The 23246-nt window shown below is 48.6% G+C and overlaps 1 protein-coding gene across 2 annotated transcripts in view; it reads left to right on the top strand.

The window, feature by feature from the left end:
- Positions 1–23246, top strand: part of TOX2 (TOX high mobility group box family member 2) — a 159271-nt gene that overhangs the window by 118691 nt on the left and 17334 nt on the right. The window contains exons 4-5 of one of the 2 annotated variants that reach the window (XM_062009036.1): positions 14077–14316; positions 18683–18910. In XM_062009036.1, the coding sequence (XP_061865020.1) occupies positions 14077–14316; positions 18683–18910 (468 nt within the window). The remainder of the gene's footprint in view (positions 1–14076; positions 14317–18682; positions 18911–23246) is intronic. The other variant, XM_062009037.1, reaches the window with a different exon arrangement.

Here is a 23246-nt window from a genome sequence, read left to right on the forward strand (position 1 = left end):
CTGGGATATGTGATTTGATCTGGAATGTAAACATTCTCTTGGCATGTGTCCTCAGTGTGTGCTCAGATGGAAATGCAAATGCATTTGGAGCACCATCCAAAATGTTTTGGTGGCACAATGTGTAAGACAAAATAGCGATCACTTTTCTTAAATTGAAGCCTAATTGAGATGGTTTTGCCATTGCCTTTGAGTCCTGCCACAGCTATCAAATCAGCACCTTGCACCCAGGGTAATGTGCCAGATACTGAGGTAGAAGCTCCTCCAGCTCCCTCAGGAGCACCGAAAAGCCAGGGCTGTCCCAGGAGCCACTGGCACGGCAGAAGCAGTGCTCACACTGCCCTGAAGATCTTAATTGCCGGTTTGGTGCCTCTGTCTTTTGGGTGGCTGGAGTTATTCACGGTGATGAATGGATAGCACCTCTGTAATGCAGTGTGGTGTCGCTGACACTTACTGATTGAACCTCAAGACTCAATTGATCAAGATCTCCAGTGCCAGTATGTAAACCCAGGGGAAAAAAATCAAACCTTTAATGGAGTTACTCCTGGTTTTCCTCTTGGGGTTATGTGTTTGGGAGCGAAGGAAGTGGTTTTGATGGCCCAAATCCCCACCGTTACCTGGATTAAATAAAACCTGGCAGTAGGAACACTTGTTACTGTGGCAAGCCAGTCTTGGGCAGACCCAAGCCTCATTTAATATGGCATATTTCACCTCCAGGAACTGAGTGTCTTGATGTTAGAGGGAAACAAATGAATCTCTGAGGTGTCTATTATCCATCATGAGGAAGCCCAAGAGGACAGAGGTGCTGCTGGACAGAATATTCTTCCACCAGTCCTCCTCAAGGCATTACAGCTAATCTGACAGACTGTATTGCACAACACAGGCAGCACAGCAGCTCACGTTAATGTTACTGCTGGAAGCTAAGTAAGCACTTCCTAAAGTCATATGGCTTTCATTCTGCATTTATATAGGTTTTTTGCATGTCTGTAACTTGTGTTGGAGTAACATCTGCAGTTATATTAGCTAGTTAAGAAATGAGAAGGGTTTGTCACTGTCAGGAGTCAGAACAGAAGTTCCAGCATCTGGCTCTTATGACGGGAGTCACTACTCGACTTTCTCTTCTCTCTTCCTTCCTGCAATTAGTTTTGTGCATACAGAGTCATTTGGGCTTTTCACACCTATTTTAAAAGTGTTCAGCATTTGCTATAATTAAAAACCAGAAGGTAATAGACTGTGCCTGCTGCTAAGAGCTGGTGTGATGCAGCAAGGTCATTGCCTGCCTTGCAGCTCTCAGAGGTTCCCTGCTGCAGCTCAGGTAAGTGCTGTCATCATCCATCTGCAGCCAGGGAAATGGTGTGTGGGAGATTCAGTTCAAACTGTTCTGGCAGAGCTGGGTAGTGAAACTTCAACAGTTGCGCAAAGAGTATTCAGCCACAGAGCCATCCTCCTTCCCTGGATGTTTGTGTTCTGGTAATAGGAGACTCTACTACAAACACAATGATCCCAGGAATATTTGGCCGCAGAGTGATGCCGAGGCCAGTGAGTGTATTAAGGAGAGCGTGGGCAGCAGGTCCGTGGAGATTCTCATCCCCTTCTGCCCTGGTAAAGCCACATCTGGAGTTCTATGTCTAGTTCTGGGCTCCCCAGTTCAGGAAAGACAGGGAACTGCTGGAGAGAGGCCAGTGCAGGGCACTAAGATTCTGAGGGGACTGGAGCATCTTTCTTATGAGCAAAGGCTGAGGTAACTGGGGCTGTTCAGCCTGGAGAAGAGAAAGTTGAGAGGCAACTTCGTAAACACTTTTAAGTACCTAAAGTACCTAAAGGGTACTGTCAGGAGGATGGGATGACACTTTTTTTCTGTAGTGTCAGGACTAAGTGTAATGGACAAAAGCTGGAACAAAAAAGGTTCCACTTAAACACAAGGAGAAAGTCCTTTGGTGCTGAGGTGAGGGAGCCCTGGCCCAGGCTGCCCAGGGAGGGTGTGGAGGCTCCTTCTCAGGAGGTTTCCAATCCCACCTGGACACGTTTCTGTGCCCCCTGAGCCAGGGGAACCTGCTTTAGCAGGGGCTGGGGCTGGATGAGCTCTGCAGGGCCCTTCCAACCCTCACTATTCCATGATCCTGTGATTCTATGATACTGAGGTGAGGGACAAAAGGCAGCAGCTCGTTACAGGTGTATGAGGGACATGATGCAGTTTGTGTGCACATGTGGCATCAACATAGGGGAGTCTCCACTCTTTCTAATGCTGCAGGCTTTTCTTGTGGGACTTGAAAAGTGGGCTGTTAAACTTTGCAATGAAAAAAAGAGCTTTTGAAATTCATTCACAGAGTTCAGTCCCAGAGGGACGATTTTTCTGTGTAGCTTTCCCTTTTTCCTGTTCTGCTCTAAAATTACTTCTTTTTTTCTCCTTCTTCTTCTTCTTCTTTTCTTCTTTTTTAATGCTCCATGCAATAAAACTTGGAGGTCTGTCATTACTTTTGAGTCTATTGCTTTATGTGAATGCAATATCTAAAATGTCTGAGAAGAGCCAGGGGAGACATAAACCAAAGCAAACCAGACTGTGCAGAAAGGCTTCAATAAGCTGCAGGAGTTTGCAGGGAGGAGCCAATAAATACCATGGGAGATGATGGGGCCAATGTGGCTGCCCATGAGTGGGTCACTGGACAAATGTGATGTACAGCAGTAGGTGAGCTGGTTGTGGGAAGTATCATGGGAGCTGGAGCTCCTCTTGCCAACATGAATTTTTGTCTCCAGGCTAGCCTGAGAAGTAAATGTGAGGAGTCACATAGTCCTCACACCAGAAGTGAAGCTTCTGGCCCCTTTGCCAGGCTGGGGACAGGCTCAGTTCCACATGCTGCATGGCTGTCACCAAGCAATGCAGGACCATGTGGCATGGGGGGTCCCTCAGGGACCTTGTGAGCAGGATGGGGAAGGGTCGGTGTGATCCCGCCTTGGCAAGGACACAAAACAGAGCATCCTGCAGCTCTGTCCATGCTGTGGACCCATTTGGCAGTCAGGATAGCAAAAATGAACTTATCAGCCTTCAGTCCACCAGAAGCTTTTTGTTGTGTCCACCAAGAGCCCTCATAGTCCCATCAGGGGCTGCAAGGCAGCGGAGCTTGCACGGAGCAGCAGCTTCTGTATGGCTTGGGCTGGACCAGATGCCACACAGGAGCTCTTGTCCTTCCCACTAATCAGGCAGACCTGAGTGCATCCTTCCTTCCTTCCCCAGTGCCTTCCTCCAGGGCCGTGGCTTCTGACAGTGGAAGTCATTTTTCTCCTTGTTTTCCATTTTGCTCATTTTGTTTTGCTTTGGGCATTGTCCTCTGTTGGGTAGGGAATGGAAGTGGATGTCAAACCCACTGCACTTGCAGAGATAGTGAATTCTTGCTTTCTGTCTGACTCAACTGCCTTGCTGGGAGTGCCAAAGTGTTTGTGGGAGTGGAATCCATGAGAAGGACTTCCATCTGTCCCCAAGGTTTAGAATCTTGTAAAAACAAAAAGAGGCTGAGCTGTAACTCAAGATGTTAGACACACACTAACATCAAGGATCTGGTAAACCCACCAGGCAAAGCAAACTCCCCCAAGGAGTGTCTGTAGAGCTGGAGCTGTGAAGTGAAAAACTCTGTCTCTCGTGTGTCCTTTTTTCCACCCCTGAGGTTATTTGCATGAAACCAGATGTTGCTTCTCAGGATTCTGTTTGTGTCTCAAATCCTGTCTTTGATCTGTGGGACAGCTTTGCTGAGCAGGTGATGGTCCCTGGGAGTGCTCAGCTCAGGAGCTCATTCACATTCAGAGGGGACCTCAGAAGTGTAGCCTGGGACTACCTGTAGCCCCCTCATGACATGTGTTCTCTCCTCCCAGCCCAGGAAAGCACACAGCAAGTCCCCCTGGCTTCTGAATCCATCTCCCCACTGGTATCTTTGAGATGCAAAAGGGAAAGCCAAAAATGAAAGGAAATCTGTTGTATAAACAGGTCTGATGCTGAAGAGATTTTTTCCCCTTGCTTCCCATGGGGTTAGCTTCACCTCCACCATTACACCCATAGAATGCAACAAAAATACTCCCTGAGACAGTTTGTCTGCTCCTGCATCCATCTCAGGCACAGAGACAGAAATCTGGAGTAGGAAATCGTTCTGGGTGTGCTTCAGGGCCGGTGCAGACCCCTCCCTACTCCCAGGCTCATCTCAGTTCCCTTGGTCCCTGCCCCTGCACCCTTGCAAGTATTTCCTATCTACCCCCTTTCGCTTCTTTTCCCCCACACAAATGGTTCTCACTGGCTTTCCTCCTCTTGCCAACACATGTGAGGAGGATCACAGAATCATAGAATCACAGAATGGTAGGGTTGGAAGGGACCTTTAGAGATCATCTGGTCCAACCTCCCTGCAGAAGCAGGTCCACCTAGATCAGGTCACACAGGAACGTGGCCAGGTGGGTCTTGAAGCCCTCTGAGGATGTGACAATGTGATTAGTTTTTATACCCCACATGGGTTTCTGGGGAGTCTCTGGACTGATGCTGTTTAATTACCTCCCACAGTCCATTAGAGGGGAGTTCTGGCCCCAGCTTTTGGGCCGTGTTACGCCTGGATGAGCTACAATTGCCTTCATCTATCTACAAGTGTTTTCTTACAAAAGGGCTAAATAATGTGTTTTGGAAAACATGCTGGAAATTAATGGGATAGATTATTTGCAAACATGTTCAGTGAATTATCAGGCTTGTTCTTTACCCGTAAAATAATGTACTTCCAACAGAAATAAAGCAGAAGTGTATTGAATAGGTTATTTAGAGCGTGTTCTCCAGCTGGGAGCTGCGGGGACACCGGCGCAGAGCACACGCAGCCCAGCCGCAGTGGCTCCTCCTCCACGGGCCAGGACTCTCATTGCATTTTACTGGACCATTTTGCTCATCCCTGACCTTGGGAGAGTGAGTTTGGAGAGGAACAAATGCTCACCTTCCCCTGCTCCCCGTGGGAACTGGCACAGCGGTTGCTTTGCTTCGTGCATCGCCACCTTCTGAGGCTCAACGCTGAGGCAAAATGCCTAATAAGTTCAGTCAGTGGAGGGGAAGTAAGCTGTTTTGTGTGGCATTGTCACATCATGGTGCCCAGCTTTGGCAAGCAGAGAATGGCCATTGAATACAAGGAGAAACTTCTTTACTGTAGGGCTGAATTAGCCCTGGCCCAGGCTGCCCAGGGAGGGTGTGGAGGCTCCTTCTCGGGAGGTTTCCAAACCCACCTGGACACATTCCTGTGCCCCCTGATCGAGGGGAACCTGCTTTAGCAGGGTGTTGGGATGGATGATCTGAAGAGGTCCCTTCCAACCCCAGAATTCTTTGTTTCTATGATCATTTGATGATGGATGGTTTAGACCTGCTGCCTGGCAGGTCCCCACAGCAGCACAGCACCCTGCAGCAAAGTGAGTGGGGTGGGTAGGAGCCAGGTCTTACAGGAAGGGAAAATTCAGAGCTCCTCGTGCCCAGGAGCAGTGCTGCTGCCAGTCTCAGGTGCTTCTGCAGTTCTCTTGCAGTATCCACCCTGTTAAGTTCTTCCCAAGTATCCTCAGTGCAAGCAGCAGAGTTTATCCCTCCCTGAAGCCAAAGGGACGGTGTCACCTGTCCACTGGTGATGAGGCAGCTCAAGAAGGAAGCCCAGGTCAGCCCTGGGGTCTCCAGAGCACAGATGAGGCGAGACTGAGGGGCTACCCATCAGCACTCCAGGTCCCCACCATGGGATTTGGGACTCAGGATGGGTCAAGACCTTGCAACACTTTGGTCTTCTCCTTCAGAAACAACATCCCAGCTGGGGGTACAGGTGTGCAGTGGTGCTAAGATGAAGAACAGGTCTGGAGGTCCAGCTAGCTTGAGTTTGTCTTTTGACATCTCGAGGTGCTTTAAAGCCATAACCTTTTGCAATCCATATAGTAACTTCAGTAGCACAAGGGAGAAGGAGACACATGTTGAAGCAGGACTCCTACCTGGTTGGCACTCCCTGGGGATGGGAGTTACTGGATTTGGGATCCTCGTGGACACCTCTGCTGTACAAGTCCACAATAATGCTCTTATTGGCAGATGAGCATGGTGGGGTATTGTATGGGAAAACAGCAAGATTTGGGTCATTCCACACTGCTTCTTTTGGCTGTGTCTTCCAGCATGGGCAGTGGTAAGAATATTGGTGAGAAATGTTTCCCAAGCACAATCTCTCTCCTGTTTTACACCACCATTCTCACTCAGGAGCTGTAGGGATTTATCTTCATGATGAAGTGTTAATTGTGTTTGGAAGATTCTTTCCCCCATAATAGCAGGATAGCCTAACACAAGATCACAGCCTGTCAAAGTGCTGTATTCAGCTTGTCAGGCAGGTGCTTTCCAAAACCAGCCTTTGGTCTTGCCTTCCCCTGCCCAGGGGCTGCAAGCTGCAGGGAGCTGCCCTCTGGAGATAAAAAACATGCAGAGGTGGTCAAGGCTGGAAAAGACACGGAACAATTTATGTGATAACAAAAGCAGATGAAAAAAAACCCAATGGATGAGGAGAGAGAGAACCACAAGTGAACCAGGAGCCATGTCTGGGGGCAGATGTGTGGCTTCAGGGTGAAGCTTCAAGTTTAAAAACATTGTGTTTGAAACTGCCAATATTAATTAGAAAGGTTGGGATTTCCAATTATGTAGCATTTAGAGCAGATCCTAAAACTTTCTTTTCTCATGTATGTCTGTGCAAATCCTCTTTAAGTCATCAGGCTGAGCTAGCTTGTCTGCACATGGCTTGAAAGAGCTGACTGAGGAGCTCTGGGTGCTGCTAATGCTGGTATTTCGTAGTTCTTGGAATACTGGGGAAGCTCCAGAGGACTAGAAAAGAGCTAATGTGCAAATATTTAAAAAGGGAAACAGAACAGCCCAGGTAATTACAGACCTGTCAGTCTGTCATCAATCCTCAGCAAAATAATGGAGTGGCAGATCCGGGCCTCAATTAATAAAGAATTAAGGGAAGGTAATATAATTAATGCCAATCAACATGGGCTGATGGGAAACAAATCTTGTCAAACTAACTTGATATCTTTTTTGATGAGATTACAGGTTTGGGTGATAAAGGTAACAGTGTTAACATACTTAGACATCTGCAAGACACTTGACTTGGAAGCACAGAGTGTATTGAGAGAGTTGAACAGTACAAAATCGGTGTGACACAAGTTTGGTGGATTGGCTTGTCACTCTGTCTTCCCAGAGTTTGTCATATTTTTGCCAAAGAAAGCATTAAATAACTGCCAGTGGAGTTTGTAGATGGAGCAGTGAGTAGACAAGTGGCAGAGAACAGAGATGGAGAGTTTTTAGCATCATCTGGTAAACTGATCACCAATAACAAATGTGCATTTGGAGAACCATCTACAGGAGAAAAACCTTTCAAGTGAGGACTCTTCTTAGAGCTGGTGGCTCTGGGAAAGTGATTTGAGATGTGGTGAGGTGGGGGTCAGTCTCTTCTCCAAAGTAAGGAGTGATAGGACAAAAGTAAACAGCCTCAAGTTGCCCCAGGGGAGGCTGAGATTGGAGCTGAGGCAGAACTGTCTCCCTGAGAGGGGTGTCAGCCCCTGTGCCAGGCTGCCCAGGGAGCTGGGGGAGTGCCCAGCCCTGGAGGGATCCCAAAGCCATGGAGCTGAGGTGCTGAGGGCCAGGGGTCGGTGCTGGGCTGGGCAGTGTGAGGGGAGGGCTGGGACTGCAGCAGCTTCAAGGGCATTTCCAACCAAAACCATTCTGTGATTCTGTATGGCAAACAGCTGGGCTTTGGGGATGGAGAAGTGCAAAAAGCATCCATAGCAATGAGCAAAGTGGGGTACTTGGAGAGAGTGCAGAGGACCTCTCTGAGTCTTTGGGCAGAGCAGGAGGGCTTTGATTATGGTCTACCAGTGCTTTGGTGAAGGACAGTCTGGTGAGAGCCCTATGGCCACGCTGGCACATAGGACTAGCTGCAGGGGCCAGTGGCAACTGAGTCCATCCTGCTGGGCAGATTTGAGCCACATGTGGCAGAGAGGGTTTGGGCCCTGGGCAGTGCCTGATCTCCGCTGCCTCCTGCAGCCCCTGCTCTGTCCTGCTCTGCCCCTTTGCCTGCGGCTCCCACGTCGTGCCCAGGGGCTCACAGCCATGTGTTAGATTCCTTGTGTCACACTCGTGAAACAGAGGTCCTGGCAAAGCTGTGCCTTCAGATCTGCCCCAGGGCATGTCTGTGCCTCAGCAACACTCTTTAAATCACGAATGTGGATTCTTTCTCTTTGCTGCCTGGCTCTGAATTCAGAGATGCTCCTTCAGATCACGTTTGCAAACTCCAGTCTGCAGAACCCTTTTCTGAACTGTGTTTGATGAAGAACTGTGATTTCAGTATAGTTCCAAAGAATTTTCATGTGCCCAAATTCCCAAAGCTGGTACCACCAGTCCCCATGGGCTCCTCTGCTGCTGCTACCAGTCCAGCAAAGCCACCCCATGGCAGCCTGATGGTAGTCACAGATCCCCAGGAGCTGGAAGGAGGGAGCTTGGTCCCTCTGGGGACCAGGAACACCCAGGAAGGAGGCTTGTCCTGGCGAGGGATAATCATGTCTGGGATCCCCACTGCATATAGAAAGCCCCTGCTGTGTGATAAATGCCTCCCACCCTTACAAAAATAAATTGCTTCCTTTTTTAATCCTTTCCTACTGTTCCCCTCGTGTTCATAATAGGATGATCAGTGGAACCAAAGATGTGGCTGTTACTTTAAAGGATAAATTAGTTTGACTCTTAACTCAATAATTAAAACTGTTATGGCTATGAGCCTGCAGGGATAATGTACTATTATTATAGTCATTTGTTTCAATTAAATGCTTACTGATTTTACAATAGCAGCTGGGCACCTGTGTGAGATAGCTATTACTCTGAACAAGACATCTCAAATTCCAGCAGAAATTTGTCACTGCACTAAAGCATTTTACATAGACCATGAAAGTTTATTAGGAGCAGTTACACATCGGGAAGAGGAGGGGTGGTAATTTGGGATATATTTTCTTATCAGCTTCTCTCTCTCCTGCTCTCTCTCTCTCTCTTTTAAGTAAATCATCTTTAAGCATTCCAGCTATGGTGATGCGTTTACATTTAAACTTCAATACAGAGAAAGCCTGCTGGGAAAACTTTGCTTCAAAGCTGTTCAGCAGATAATTTCTCTCCCTGGTTGATTGTGATTGTAATGGCTTGTTCTCAGGAACAAATCCAAGAAGAGGTAAGCTGTGCTGCCAGTGAGCCTCGTAGCCCCTTCCCAGAATAGCTGCTCCCCTTGCCTGGGGAGGAAGAGCCCATCCAGGGAAGGCTCTGGCAGTCCCATTCAAACCACCCGTCTGAACTTGCCCGAGGAAGGGTGGGAGTCACAGGATCACAGAATGGATTGGGTTGGAGAGGATCTTTAAAGGTAGCCTAGTCCAATCCTCCAGCAATGAGCAGGGCCATCTCCAGTAATCAGGTTGCTCTGAGCCCCATCCAACCTGACCTGCAATGTTTCCAGACTTTGGGCATCTACCACTCCTCTGGGCAACCTGTGCCAGTGTTTCACCAGCCTCGCAGTAAAAAGCATTTTGCTTGTATCTAACCTGAATCTCCCCTACTTTTAGCTTATAAACCATTACCCCTTGTCCTATTGCAACAGGCTCTGCTAAAAAGCCTGACCCCATCTTTTTTATAAGCCCCCTATGAAAGGCTGCTCTAAGGTCTCCCCAAAGCCTTCTCCAGGCTGAACAACCCCAGCTCTCAGCCTGTTTCCGTAGTTCCAGCTCTCAGATCATTTTTTGTGGTCTCCTCTGGACCCACTGCAACAGGTCCATATACTTCTTATGCTGGAGGCCCTAGAGCTGAGGGCAGGACTGCAGGGGGGGGTCTCACCACAACAGAGTAGAGGGGCAGAATCCCCTCCCTCGACCTGCTGCCCACACTGCTTTGGATGCAACCTAAGGTATGATTGGCTTTCTGGGCTGTGAGCACACACTGCCAGCTCATGTCCAGCTTTTCATCCACCAGTACCCTCAAGTCCTTCTCCACAGGGAAGCCAGGCAGGAAGCCTGGGGGTCCTCATATCTTGGTCTCTGTGGCACATGAGGAGATGCCCCTGGGCTGAGACTATGCCCTCTGCCTGCTCCCACTGGTCTTGGCCATTGTCTTTTGCAGGTCCTGCTTTACACTGCACCACTTGAGCTCAGGGGGCCGTGGTGCAGCAGGGTCAGCCAATGCCATACAGCAAGCTTCCTCAAATTTCTCCTTTTCCTTCTGGATAATATCTGCAAGTACTTTGGGACAGACCCCACCCAGGATTGCAGCCCAGCTGGTGGCCAGCAGAGCTGGAGCAGCTTGGGGACATTGCTGCTCCATGTGTGCAGTAAGGGCAAAACACACTGTGGGCGCACAGCACAGAAGCTCAGAGTTTGGACTTCAGGCACCAAAACATGGTGATATCTCCAAGTGTGGTCAAGACCAAGGAAAATGAGAGGAGGAGAAAAGTCCCATGCAAAGCGAAGGCAGAAGGTGATTACAGGGGTGTGATTTGCCTCAAGGCTTTAGTTGGGAAGGTGGATTTTGCAGGAGAGGACATTCAGTGACAGCAATCATCCCTGCCAGAGCCTGGGCCTTGAGCCCCAGGACTGTTGGCCAGTGCTGTAACCCTTATTGCAACAAAGATCAGCCTTTTAATATGGATTTTGGAGGACAGTTCAGTTGAAGCTTGACTTGACACATTTCCAAACATTATCTTTGCTAACAGAGCTCCCAGGTCCCCAGCCAGACTCTCCCTCGACGGGTTTTGTCACTCGCACTGGATTACCCTTCTCCCCAGAAACAAGGAGCGTGGAGCATGTGCCATTTGTCAGCCTTTCTTTCTCTCCTTCTTAGGATTAGCTGGAGCATTTATAGGCCTGATATGCATATTCATTAAAAAAAAACCCTGAAATATTGTGAAGAAAAAAAAGAAAGAAGCTGTCTTTGAGTTAGCACAGCCTTTGGGAATCTGCTAAGTAAGATGCACTTAATTACTTTAGCTATGACTACATCACATTTCACTCGGGTTTCCTCTGAGATGCAAAACATCTTTCCAGAGGAGGCTGCATGCTTGTCCCGAGCCTCTTGCAGCACCTCACAGAGAGTTCCTTGTGCTGAGTGGCTGACACAGAGACAGGGTCTGCCCTGGCTCTCAGAGCCACTCCTCTTGTGACAGAGCCAATCATTGTTTCAGGGCAGTTATTTAATTACCTGTGTGCTTCTATGGGGCTCTGTGGGGATGCTGAATGCGTTGTGGAGAGGAAAGCTGCAGGTGCAGCCCCAGTAAGCCCGTGGTTGGGGTAATGTCCCACAGGACCAATGTGCCATGGGGAGATCGTTGCAGGGGGATCGTTGCAACCTTCTTTCACTTTGGTTTGCTGTCTTTGCAATTTCAATCATCATTTATTTGCCTAATTAGGCCATTTGCTACAGGGAAGCATCTCCAAATCCTGCTCCTGGGTCTGTCTTTCCTTGGGTCTTTCTTGCAGGGTGTATCATCTACTTTGTGTCCCTGACTAAGGCCCCCAAAATTAACTCAGTGTCTGCAGAGTCCTGCAGCAGAAAGCAGGACTAACCCTTTCCCCAGCTGTAGCAAAAGCCATCATCACCCTAATGCCCCTGGAAGCAGCTCTGGGGCTGCACACAAGCCACTTGCCTTCATTTTCACCCCAAACGTGTTACATCTGGAGAACACAAACAGCTTTTCCACTGCTCACCCTTTCTGGCCCCGAGGACACCAGAAGCTGTGAGCAGGGGCTGTGGGGGAGTGGCAGCCTGGCTCGTTGCTTCCAAAAACTGCTTTTCCTTTAATTTAAGAAAAAGGGAAGTAAAGATAAATTTAGTGCATGACAAATGGTGGGGCCAGGTCCTGCCCCTGCAGACAGCACGCAGCAAGGAGCATAGTTGTAGATGTCCTGATGCAGAACCTGGAGGGACGGAGACGTAGGAGAGTGAGAGGGGACCAGAACAAGCCCTGTTCAGCAAAGGCATTAATAAGAGCACTAGTTTTTAATAGGCAGCTGCCTGGGAGGAGTCCTCTAGGCTAAGCTATCCTCAGAGGGCAGGGGGGTGACTCAGGAATAATGCAGTGTCTCTGCTTTTTAAGAGAGGGCTGGGGTTGGGTTGCTGTCAGCAGGAGGCTCGTGCATGGATTCATGAGTCAGGGCTCAGGTTTCTGGGTTTTCGTACACATTTTCATAAGCATTTGCAGCACGTGTCCCATATCCATAATTGCACTCCTGGACTTGTTCTGCTCTGATGCATAAATAACATGCACTGTAAAGAAAAAGTGTATGATTACATATTTAATGGATAAACGGAGCTGTTGTGGTCTATTGGCCACCTAATAAAAGTTTCAAATAGAAAACTTGTCTTAATACAGTATTTACCCAAGAGGCTGCCATGGCTGCACTTTGCAACGAGACAGTTTACATTTGAAACATTTTGAAGCCACGTTTCACAGCATTCCCCAGTCCTAAAACACCCACCTGCCAAACTTTTTCTCCATTTAAATTTAAAATAAGGACAATAAATTATTCTCTTCCTTAGCAGCTGGCAGATCTCCAGCGTGAAAGGGCTGCATCTAACTGACAAAATCCATGACAAACGGACCTTTCTCACTGGAATTTGGGAAGGAGCTTGCTGCTCATGGAGCAGACAGGTGCTTTAGGCTCCCTGGTGCTGCCTGTCTCACCCCTGGCAAATTCAATTGCAATTGCAAAACTTGCCTGTCTGATGCCTCCTGTGCTGTCCAGGCCCGTTGTCCATCCCCATCTTGCTCAGCTGCAGCCTGCATGTCCTCGATGTCTGTTTGCCCAGGATATCCCATGCAGCAGCATGTGGCAAGGAGAGGCCAGACCTCTGCAGTGAGGCAGGTTCTAAAGGCACATGAAACTTGATGTAATTCCAGCAGCAGTGAGTTGCCTCAGGTCCATGGAGTGAGCTGCTGTTCCCTCTCAGGCACCTGTGCTGAGGACAGCCACACAGCATGGCGTGGAAGGCAGCTTCAGCCAGTCTCCTCGTGCTCTTGAAATGCAAGACATTGTTTTCTTCCTGCAAGTTAAATCCCTGCACTTCATAATTAATACAGGAAAAAGGGCAGATCTAGGAAAATCTGATCCACTCACACCCCTCTACTGCTGGAGAATCCAAAAGAGAGCAGAACAAGCTGTCGGGTGTTGCATAAAGCTCTTGATTCCTGACCTGCAGCAGTAAATCTGGTTTTGTGTTTGGATTTATTTCCTCTGAACCCTACTGAGCCCTTGCAGGTCTTCCCTGGGTTTCTTTCTGTGTGTGCTTGCTAATGGAGTTGGCAAGCCTCCCCTGGTAGTGAGAGATTGCACCTCGGCAGGCTTATCGGAAATAGAGATTGTTAATAAATAAAGCCTGGGTCTTTAAACTCATGTTAACATTAATCAGATTAATATAAAAGGGGAAAAGACTGGAAAATGTTTCAGGCAGTGCTTGCTCTCCCTCTCACTGGCTTGTGTGGCTGGATGAGGCTGTGAGGCAAGAGGCAGCTGGGCTCTGCCCGTGAGGGCTGCGGCGGGGCCACGCAGGGAGGAGTCCTGGGGTAAAAATAGGGTTTTCTAGGAAACTGGAACAAACTGGAAATTAATTCTTGGTTCAGCAGGCATCAAGGCAGCCCCAAAACCTTCCATGCACCTGCAATGTGGCCAGATTTGTCCCCATCTCATCATTTCATTACATCTCATCTTCCCTCCTTGGCCAGGGGTAGTTACTGCTCCTGCCTGACCCAACCACTTGAACTTTGGTTTATGCCATGACACAGGGGGGACACACACTCCATAAGAGATTTTTATTTTGTCTAAGGTAGCATTTGACCTTTCATAGATACTTCATTTCTCTTTCAAATCTTTCAAGAGCATTGGGCTCAGCATCCCCCAGGGGCAGTGCCTGTGCCAGGGGCCTGTGCCGTGTCCGTGCAGCCCTGTGTGACTTTACAAAGTCTTTACTGGCTCTGTACAATAGTTATAAATCATTTACTCAGATACTTGTTTTAATTACAAAGTGATATTCTCCTAACTCAGATCCAGGAGATGGTCCACTCAGATGCCACGTCCTATGAGTCCAACCGTCAAGTGCCCCTGCTCAATCGCCCTGGGATGTTGGCCAGTCCCATGAGTGCACTCAGCCAGTCACAGCTCATCTCCCAGATGGGCATGCGGAGTGGAGTTGCCCACGGCTCCCCATCACCCCCAGGAAGTAAATCTGCAACACCATCTCCCTCCAGTTCTACTCAGGAAGAGGAGACAGAGTCACATTATAAGGTACGTGCGGTCGCACCTTTTGTAACCAACAGCAAAGAGACGGCAGATGATGTTTCCCAGTGAGGGACAGATTGTGCTAAATAAGAGCACAGACTTTTGATCTTTTCTTAAGGAAATATGCATATGCAATGGGAGACTTTCCCAAGGATGGGAAGATTGTTTCCTACCTAGGGTGAGGTACAGCACGACAGGCAGCAGGTCTGGCCACGAGAGTTGGGCTTTTCTCTCCACAGTTTCACAGGTCCATCAAGCTGCAGTTTCCTCCAAAGAGGGTTTTGATGAGAACAGCAGGTTCAGGGCTAAGGTTCTACAAATGCTTGGGTGTAAAACTGAGTTTCTGGTGGCAGCTAGAGGAGGCTAAAACTGGGAAGGAAAATAACGCAGGGTGGGATTGAACTGATCTCACCACACATGGCTTGCTAAGGAAACGAACCCAGAAATTAAAGGAGAAAGAGTCTTCTGCCTTTTTGTTTGCCCAGGAAGTGTTTTAAGTAGTCAACAATGTCTTAGTGGCACAGAGTCTGCCTCTACAGCTAACACAACTGCTGCTGAGCATGGGATCAAGAAACCCATCTATTTCTAGGAGTGGGGGACATCATGATTGTTGTCCATCTTACTCAAAATGCACCAGCAAAGCAGTTGACACATGCTTGGCTCCACAAGTCTTAAGTCTGTTATTTACTGAGGGCAAATGGCAACACCTCAACACCTGAGGGGTGTCCATGCCAGCAGGTTAGTGCAATCACTGGGCTCCCTGGAGGACTTTGATTAAAACTCTTCATGGAAAACCTTCTCCTGCAAGGTGCTGATCCAAGGATGACACCAGAAGCACTGGTTGTGTAACCTTGCCCCGCAGACATAGACAGTTGTGACAGGATTTGCTTGTATAACCAGAGCAGCAAACAGTGCAGAGATGGGAAATCTAGGAAAACACTAGAGCTGAGCAAAAAACCTTTTCCTTTCCATGGATATCCAGGCAAATGTATTCCCATCACTCCTGTAGTTCTTCATATGTTGGCAGCTTTCACTTCATATCAGGATGTTACAAAGCAGAGTGCACACATGGATGCAGAAAGAAAGAACAGCTTCAGTGTAATAAAACTGTAAAAAGAAGGGATACACATGATTGAAAATAGATGGAGTTTCCCAAACTCTGCACATTGGGGAAACACTTGGAGGGTTGTGCCACTGGACTCCACAGTCTGCCATCTCCCACAGCCCATGTCACTCAGATCCAGGCAATTACCTGGGAGCTGAAATCTTTCACATCAGCAGAAAATGAGTTTCATCTTAGTTACACACCAGGTTCTCTCCCTCTCTCTGCCTCTTTCAGCCTTGCCCAGGTTTCCTCCTGGCCAGTTAGGGCTGCAGGAGTCACAGGGGCAGACACAGCTTTGGGGTTGTACCTTGTGTTCTCACTGAGCCAGTGATGCCTATGGCATTAAGAAGAATTTGTAGATGTCCAGTTTAAGCCAACTTGCAGAAATCTGAGTTTTTCTCAATCCTGAAGGCATGCCACCTCATTTTTCCGCTCTGTAAAGTACCCAGCAAGATAGGTGAAACAGGAGTGATGTATTTGATGAAGGAAGGAAACCATAAGCATAAAGGAAGCAGCAGGGCCACGTTGTGTCCCACAGGTTTCTGTTTGCTTTCTCTGTCTACACAGCTGCTGTGTTCCCTTGTCAGTCATTTTTCATATGGCCATTAAAGGCCTTTCTGCAATAAGTCATCAAACCAACATCTAACAAGCAGAAATTAATCCTGTGAACAAGAAGATCACACAGTAAAGAAATGGGTCTGATGCCAGCAGGTCCTCTGAGCCAGGGAGCTTATGATTCTAGGTCCCCCAACTTCACTGATGCATTTACCTGCGTCAGTGCTGCAGGGGAAGGTGAACACATGCATGGGAGGGAGAGGTAGTTACAGCTCTGTTTCTAGTTGGATTAGCAATCTCTCTCCATACTTATTAAAATCATAGTGTCCATGAGGTTCCTGCTCCTCATGGGTTCAGCATCTAAGGCAGCACCAAGCCACCAGTTCCTGGGATCACATCTGTCAGCACTGAGTTGCCCCAGTCTGCATCTGGTGTTAAACACACCTTCTGCTGCCTCTCCAGAGCTGATCTGTGCAGGGTCTGGTGCTTATGCATTTCATCCCCCTGCACAAGCCTTTGTGGTGGTTTCGCTCACCCCTTGGGGTTGCAGTTGCTCTGAGGCAGCGAGGCACTGGCTCACCGGGTCTTGCCTTAAGCCATGAACGTGGTTGACGTTGTTGAAGCATCTTCTGCAGTCTATGACTGGGCTGTTGTCTCATCTCATGCTACATCACACCTGGTAAAGCCCAAGAAAACCAAAGTCCTGATCTGCTCTGCTCCCTCCTGGGGATGGATAGCTCCAGGCAGCCTTGCAGGCAGCATCTGTTTTCCATAAATGCCATTTGCTGCTTGCTGCTGCCTAAGCAGGGCCGACAGACAAACCATCCTCATGGCTGTGGTTGTGTTGTACCTCTTCCTGACTCCTCTTGGCCAGCAGCTGTCAGCAGAGCAGGAGCAGGTCACCCCCACGGTGCTTAAATGAATCAAAGAGGATTACAGTTAGTTAAAATACCATCTCTCTTGCTAATGGGCTGAAGCCCTGTCGTGCATTATTTTTTTCTCCTAATAAGCTGGCCTTTCACCTCCAGGACTCCCATTCAAGCCCAATTGGGCAATTTTAGATTAAATGCAATATTTTTTTTGGTTCCTCTGCTCATTCACTAATGGTCACTGTCTGTTTGACAAATGTCAGTGTGCTGGTACTGAACTTAAAGAGCATCGAGAGCTGCTGAGCACAGAGCAGGCGTGCTGCTGCCCTTTCCTCCCCAGGCCTGGCCAGTGCTAGCTCAAGTGAAGCCTCTGAAATCTCAGTGCTTCTGAGCATAGCATCAAATCAGCAAATCCATCAGGAGAAAAGGCCTTTTGCTCCCAGTGCTCATGGGGAGGCACAGTTTTTGCAACAGCTTGATGTTTAGACCTGTGTCAATTGATGTTTTTAAAGGGTTTTTTTTAGACCTCTAAGTGACAGACTGGGCAACTTTCTAAGATAGATAATTAGCCCCTGCAACTGGTAGAGCCAGGACTGCTGCAGTTGGGCAGCAGCTGAGCACAGTGGGTCTGCAGGCAGAGGGGCTGGTGCCCTGTTTGCCCTCTGCAGAGATCCAGACTGAAGCAGCCAACTGGCAGCAAATGGGTTTATTCTCTGCTGTGTTTAACCTCTGGTGTATTTAGTTTTTCCTCCACTATAAAATAAGGATAACAGTGCTTCCCTGTAGTGAGAGCTTTCACTAACCACTGTTAATACATTGAGAGCTTTGATGTGTGTCCAAGTGCTTTCCAGGGGTCTTTTGCTTTGCACACAAAGGCTTCAGCAGTCCCACATATTCAACACATGGCCCAGGACATCCCAGCAGAGGCTCAGCCATAGGATCTTCTTTCCATCCCACCTTCACTGGAAGCATCCCTGTTTCCAGCTTTGCTGACTCTTTTCCTGGTGGCAAGGTGGCTCAGGAGCAACAAAGCCTAATTGCTGCTGTCTGTGTCCTGCTCCTCTTGGTTCAACCACCCAGAGGGCACTGAGTGTGGGTACAGCCAGCCTTAATCATCTGGCTGCACTCAGACCAGTTGTAAAGAGTGGTATATGCAAAGCCTTTAATACATAAGGTTAAAGTAGTTTAATTCCTGGGTATTTTCTCCTGGATAGGGAGCCATACCTCTTAATAGGGTGAAACGAGTTTCAGATGGCCCCAGTGTGATGACTAATGTGCTGGTGCTGGTTGGTGCTCACCAGCCTCCTGCCCAGGGAGTGGGGAGGCTGAGTTGCTGGCACATGCACAGGTGAGGAAAGGCAGAGCAGCTTGCAAAGGGGAGTTGTTGGGCTGGAAACGAGAAACCTTTTAGAAGCTGAGTTTGGAAAGATTCACAGGCTGCTGAAGGGATCTGGCTGGGGAGAAGGGTGTTTGGAGAGGTCCTAAAAGAAGATCAAGGAGTGAGTGAGCTTGTGATGCTGGGGAGGAGGAGTGGGAAGGGGGCTGGCTGAGGATGAACATGTGGAAAACTCCAGCCTTGGAGTAGGGACCATTAAAACAGAGGGGAAAACCCAAACTGTGGACTAGGTTGCAGAGAGGCACCCAAGCAGGGCTCGGGCACCCACCAGCAGTCTGGGTGAGGCACCTGGGGGCCAGAGAGATTTCCCAGGGCTGCTGCCCTCCTTGCTGTTCTGGGACACCTCTCCTGCCCATGTCCTCTCTCTTGTGCCCTCTGCTAACAAGCTGCAGCAGGGACTCAGACAACTCCCAGCTGACTGCTCAGGTTTCTCTCTTCTTTTTGCAGGTTACTGGAGAGAAAAGACCATCAACAGACCTGGGCAAAAAGCCCAAAAGCCAAAAGAAGAAGAAAAAGAAGGATCCCAATGAGCCCCAGAAGCCTGTGTCAGCCTATGCCCTGTTTTTCAGAGACACACAAGCAGCCATCAAGGGGCAGAACCCCAATGCCACCTTCGGAGACGTATCGAAAATCGTTGCGTCGATGTGGGACAGTTTGGGAGAAGAACAAAAACAAGTGAGTTACTGGTCTGGGTTTTTTTTTTTTCCTTTCAACTCTTGAAATGTGTTTTTCCTTTGTACAGAGCATCAGGATCTCCCCAGACACATTAGGTGTGTGGCCAGGGGCCTAACCAGGCTGAAGTGTATGCAGGGAAAGGGAGGCTGTTGTCAGGAGCGGTGCTGAAGGAGTCGGGGATGGGGCTGCAGAAGGATGCACTAAATTTGCTTTGCCTCTGTCTTAGAAAAATCTCTGTTGTTAGATGGAGAAGAGCAATTTTTATGACAGCTAATTATTCTTGATAAGATCAGGCTTTGCAAAACACCAGTGGCCTCTCCCTGACGTGGGGTTTTTACAGCCTTACATGGGAGATGGGTTTGTATTTGCTTATTTACTTACAGGGAGTGAAAGCAAAGCAGCTAAAAACTATTAACTGTCTGTATCACTGGCCTTAAATCTAACATTAAGGCTTTGAAAGCTTAGGAAGGAGATATCTGAAGTAGCCTCTCAGAGGAAACTTTCTTACCCCTAAGCTGTCAACCACTTTCAGTCTGCTTCACACAGAGGCTTCCAGGTCCTGCTGTAACTGTTTTGTTGATGGGGAGTCAGTTAAAAAAAAGGCCTGTAATTGCTTGTTGCCTATTGAGAAATCCCCAGGGAACACTTCCCCAGGCAAGTTTGTCTCTCTGTCAGCCAGAGTGAGATCTAGCACTGTGTGAGATGTGTCTGTGAACCCAAACATGCTTTAGCTGACAGTCCTGCCATGGCTGGTGAGCCCTTCTTCTCCCTGAGCCTGGTTGCCAACATCAGGCTGGCTCTGTCTCCTGTTGGGTGTCCATGGCCAGCATTTGAAGCAGCTCTGTTTGGGGACAGAGTAGCAGGGAGGAAAAACAAGTCATTTAAATGGAAGTCATGCTAGGAAATAGCCTTGCTTTCTACCCTGCACCAACTCAGGAATAAGAGCAAAGCATCTTCTGGGGTGAAAGCCCTTTGGTTGATCCATTTGGAGTCTCCATACTGTGCAAAGTTTTGCATTGATATTTTCACGATCCTCCCTTTTCTCCTCTTTGGCTGGAGCTGGGTGATTATGAAAGAATGTCTCATGATGAAGAAGGGAGGAAAATATCCCCTCCCTGTGCAGCAGGTTGACCCCAACCCTGCTGGGGAAGCTGCAGAGCAAGGGCTATAGGTGCAAGCTGTGGGGGGTTTGGGAGCATGGAGAAGCATTTACGTCACCTCTTCCTCCTACTTTGATCCCTGCCAATGTCTTGCCTTGCCTCTCCCTTATTCCATCTGGTTATGAATATCCCTGTAGACAGGACACTGAGCTCAGCTGCCAATGTAGTTTGTATCATGGAAGTGCTGGTGCGACCCTGACTCAGCACAGTGCAAACGCTCAGCTCTTAATTAACAGCAGGGATTAAACCAGCCCGTTTATCTTCCCTGCTAACTCTCCCAGCTTCTCCTTTATGAGATAGTAGCAGCCTTGCTGTCTCTTTACACACGCTTTCTAAGTGGCTCCATTTCTCCCTCTGTAATTGATTTAATTAAGTCATTTGTTCCTTGTCTGAATGCTTAAATATTAACTTCCTGGCTTTGTCTCCAGCTGTATACTTTCCTCCCATGGCTACCTCCCTGCCCAGGACTGGCTGGAGGGACACTATTTATCTTTGGCTCTGGGACCGTATGGCTGGTTTGTGCAATGTGGCACGTTCACTCTTGAAGTGTTTGGCTGGAAGAGAGTTTATTTAGTCCCTGTTTGCTTTCCTCTGCCAGCATCCTCACTCAAGTTTGTTTAGATTCATAAGGCAATGGAAAGGAAAAAAGAAAAAGCTTTAATGAAATGATGGAATCAGAGAATCATTTTGGTTGGAAAAGCCCTTGAAGCTGCTGCAGTCCCAGCCCTGCCCTCCCCCTGCCCAGCCCACCACTAACCCCTGGCCATCAGCACCTCAGCTCCACAGCTTTGGGATCCCTCCAGGGCTGGGCACTCCCCCAGCTCCCTGGGCAGCCTGGCACAGGGGCTGACACCCCTCTCAGGGAAACAGTTCTGCCTCAGCTCCAATCTCAACCTCTCCTGGTGCCACTTGAGACCGTTTCCTCTTGTCTTGATGCCTTGAATATGTGGAAACAAGTGCCTAGGCTGTCCCAAAGATCCTTTCTCCCAGGGACAGTGGGACAGGGTGCACCCATTCAGGCTGAAGGCAAGCAGCCCACACTGAGTGCTCTCATGGCATGTCTCAGGAAGGGATGGTGACCAAGCAGGACAGCTATGCATCACTGGCCAAAGTCTTGCTGGGACCTGGGAGTCCAGACTGCCACGGGGCAGCCAAGAGTCAAATCTGGCCATTCTTGCTCAATTATGGCCAAGGTTTTAGTTAAAGAAAGCTTCCCCATTTCCTGGCTTAAGAAAAGAGGGTGGCTTTGAGGCTGTAGGATCTGATTTGGGACTGGGCTTTGTGTTTTCAGACTCAGATCTCTCATAGCCCTTGAGATTTTCAAGAATGGGCCTGAGGCATGAGGTCTTCAAAGGGTTGATGTGCAGAGCCCAGCCCCACCATGCACTTACTAAGCTGTCATTTATATCACTGCAGTTTCTGCATCAGATGAGTTTTTACAAACTTTATTTTTCACCTTCCAAGGGGAACAGTGTTTCCCCAGTGCCAGGTGTGTTTTGGTTCCTGCCTTGCGAGAGAACAGCAGGCAGAACAGGCAGGGAGGAAGTAATGAGTATTCAAAGCAAGCTTCCCAATAAACCCAACCACAGCCAGGGCATTTTGGACTTGTGAACCCCCACCACCAGTTGGCAGCTCCCAGCATGTGCCCTACTGTGTCTGCAGATGTGTCCATCCATCCCTTCCAGCTCCACCATGCACAGAAGAGTTATGCAAAGCGTGGGGTGGCCACCGTGCCAAAGGGATGAGGAAAGCCCTGTGCCAGTGGCTTGTATCCATGCAGCCAGTGCCTGGGGCCAGGCAGGGTGGTCCTGTTCCTCTGCCAAGGCACGCAGAGCCTCAGCCCTGCTCCAGCTCCACTCACAGATGCTACATTTCTGCAGGCAGAAACGAGATGCCACCTCCTTTCCAGGTAGCTCAAGCCAGCATGTAGAGGGTTAACCCTCTGCCATTTGTGCTGCTAATGATTATATGCACTGTAATATCAAAGCTGTATCTATTTATTTGCCATTGAGCAGGTGCTGCTGCTCCCACAAAGCAAATTTGCTTTCTCCTCCTGATGAAACAAGCAAAATAAAGGTTGCTCACGTCCCATTTCAGATACGTTTTTTCCCTGTGCACGAGCTGAAAGACAAACACTGAGTGGGAACCAGAATGCATATTATGCAAGAAACCATATAATCTAGGAGCATCTTTGATTTGGCTGCTGCTGTCACAGACATGTATTTCACAGAGAGGCTTCCCACCAACACCCCCCCGCTTTCTTTTGTTCTTACTGGTTTATCATTTGTGCCTTTGTCATTTCGTTCCTTCTTCTTCTCTTCTCAGCCTCTTCACAATGAATCTTCATTTTCCCTCTGACACACTTGTATCTAAATTTCCTTATTTCCTGCCTTTTTTTATTTATATCTGTTGCCTGGTGATTTGATCATGCTGTGGAATACAGGATTAGCAATCTCCGTGTCCTTGGGTACTGCTCAAGGACACCTGTTCGGCAAAGCGCCGTTTTCTTCCCCACTTTAACCCCTTCCAGCGTGGCCCTGCCTGGGTAACAGCAAGAAATAACAATGCCTTTCAGTATCTCCAGCACTGCACTAGCAGGACGTTATAATCTTCATTCTTCAACAGCTGGCGTGGCCCTTTCTAAGCAGCTTACTTGGGAATCTGAAGAATGTGACTTGAGGAGAAAAAATATATTAATATGCGCTCTTTGAACTTTGCAGAGAGTTTAGCAGCTGTTCCTGTAGAGATAGTGTAGGCTTTGGTGGAGAGTGAAAGGCTAATTCAGCCATTATCATCAAATGGGGTACCTGTCATCATAATCCACCTGCAGCTCCAGGTCTCTGCTCCAGGCTCACAGGATCCTGTGCCTCCTTGGTTTCCTTCACTAGCAGTTGCAGACCAGTGTTTGCAGTGTTACCCAGTGAGGTGTAGAAAGGCTGCCTGATTTGACAGATATTAGAAGAATTTGAGCCATTGATTGGAGCAAACTCTGCTAATTCCCTGCAAGGATGTTTCCCCAGCATGGACAAAGAGCTTACAGCCTGGGCCCAGCTTGTGCCACTTGGAAAGGCTTCAGCCCACTCCCCTCCTTCTGTGGGCCATCAGCTCTGCCGTGGTGTTCCCCAGTGCTGGGGCCTCTTCTGTTTCTTTATCAATGATCTGGATGAGGAGATCGC

Source organism: Colius striatus, chromosome 16 (genome assembly GCF_028858725.1).
Source record: "Colius striatus isolate bColStr4 chromosome 16, bColStr4.1.hap1, whole genome shotgun sequence".
Classification (NCBI taxonomy): domain Eukaryota; kingdom Metazoa; phylum Chordata; class Aves; order Coliiformes; family Coliidae; genus Colius; species Colius striatus.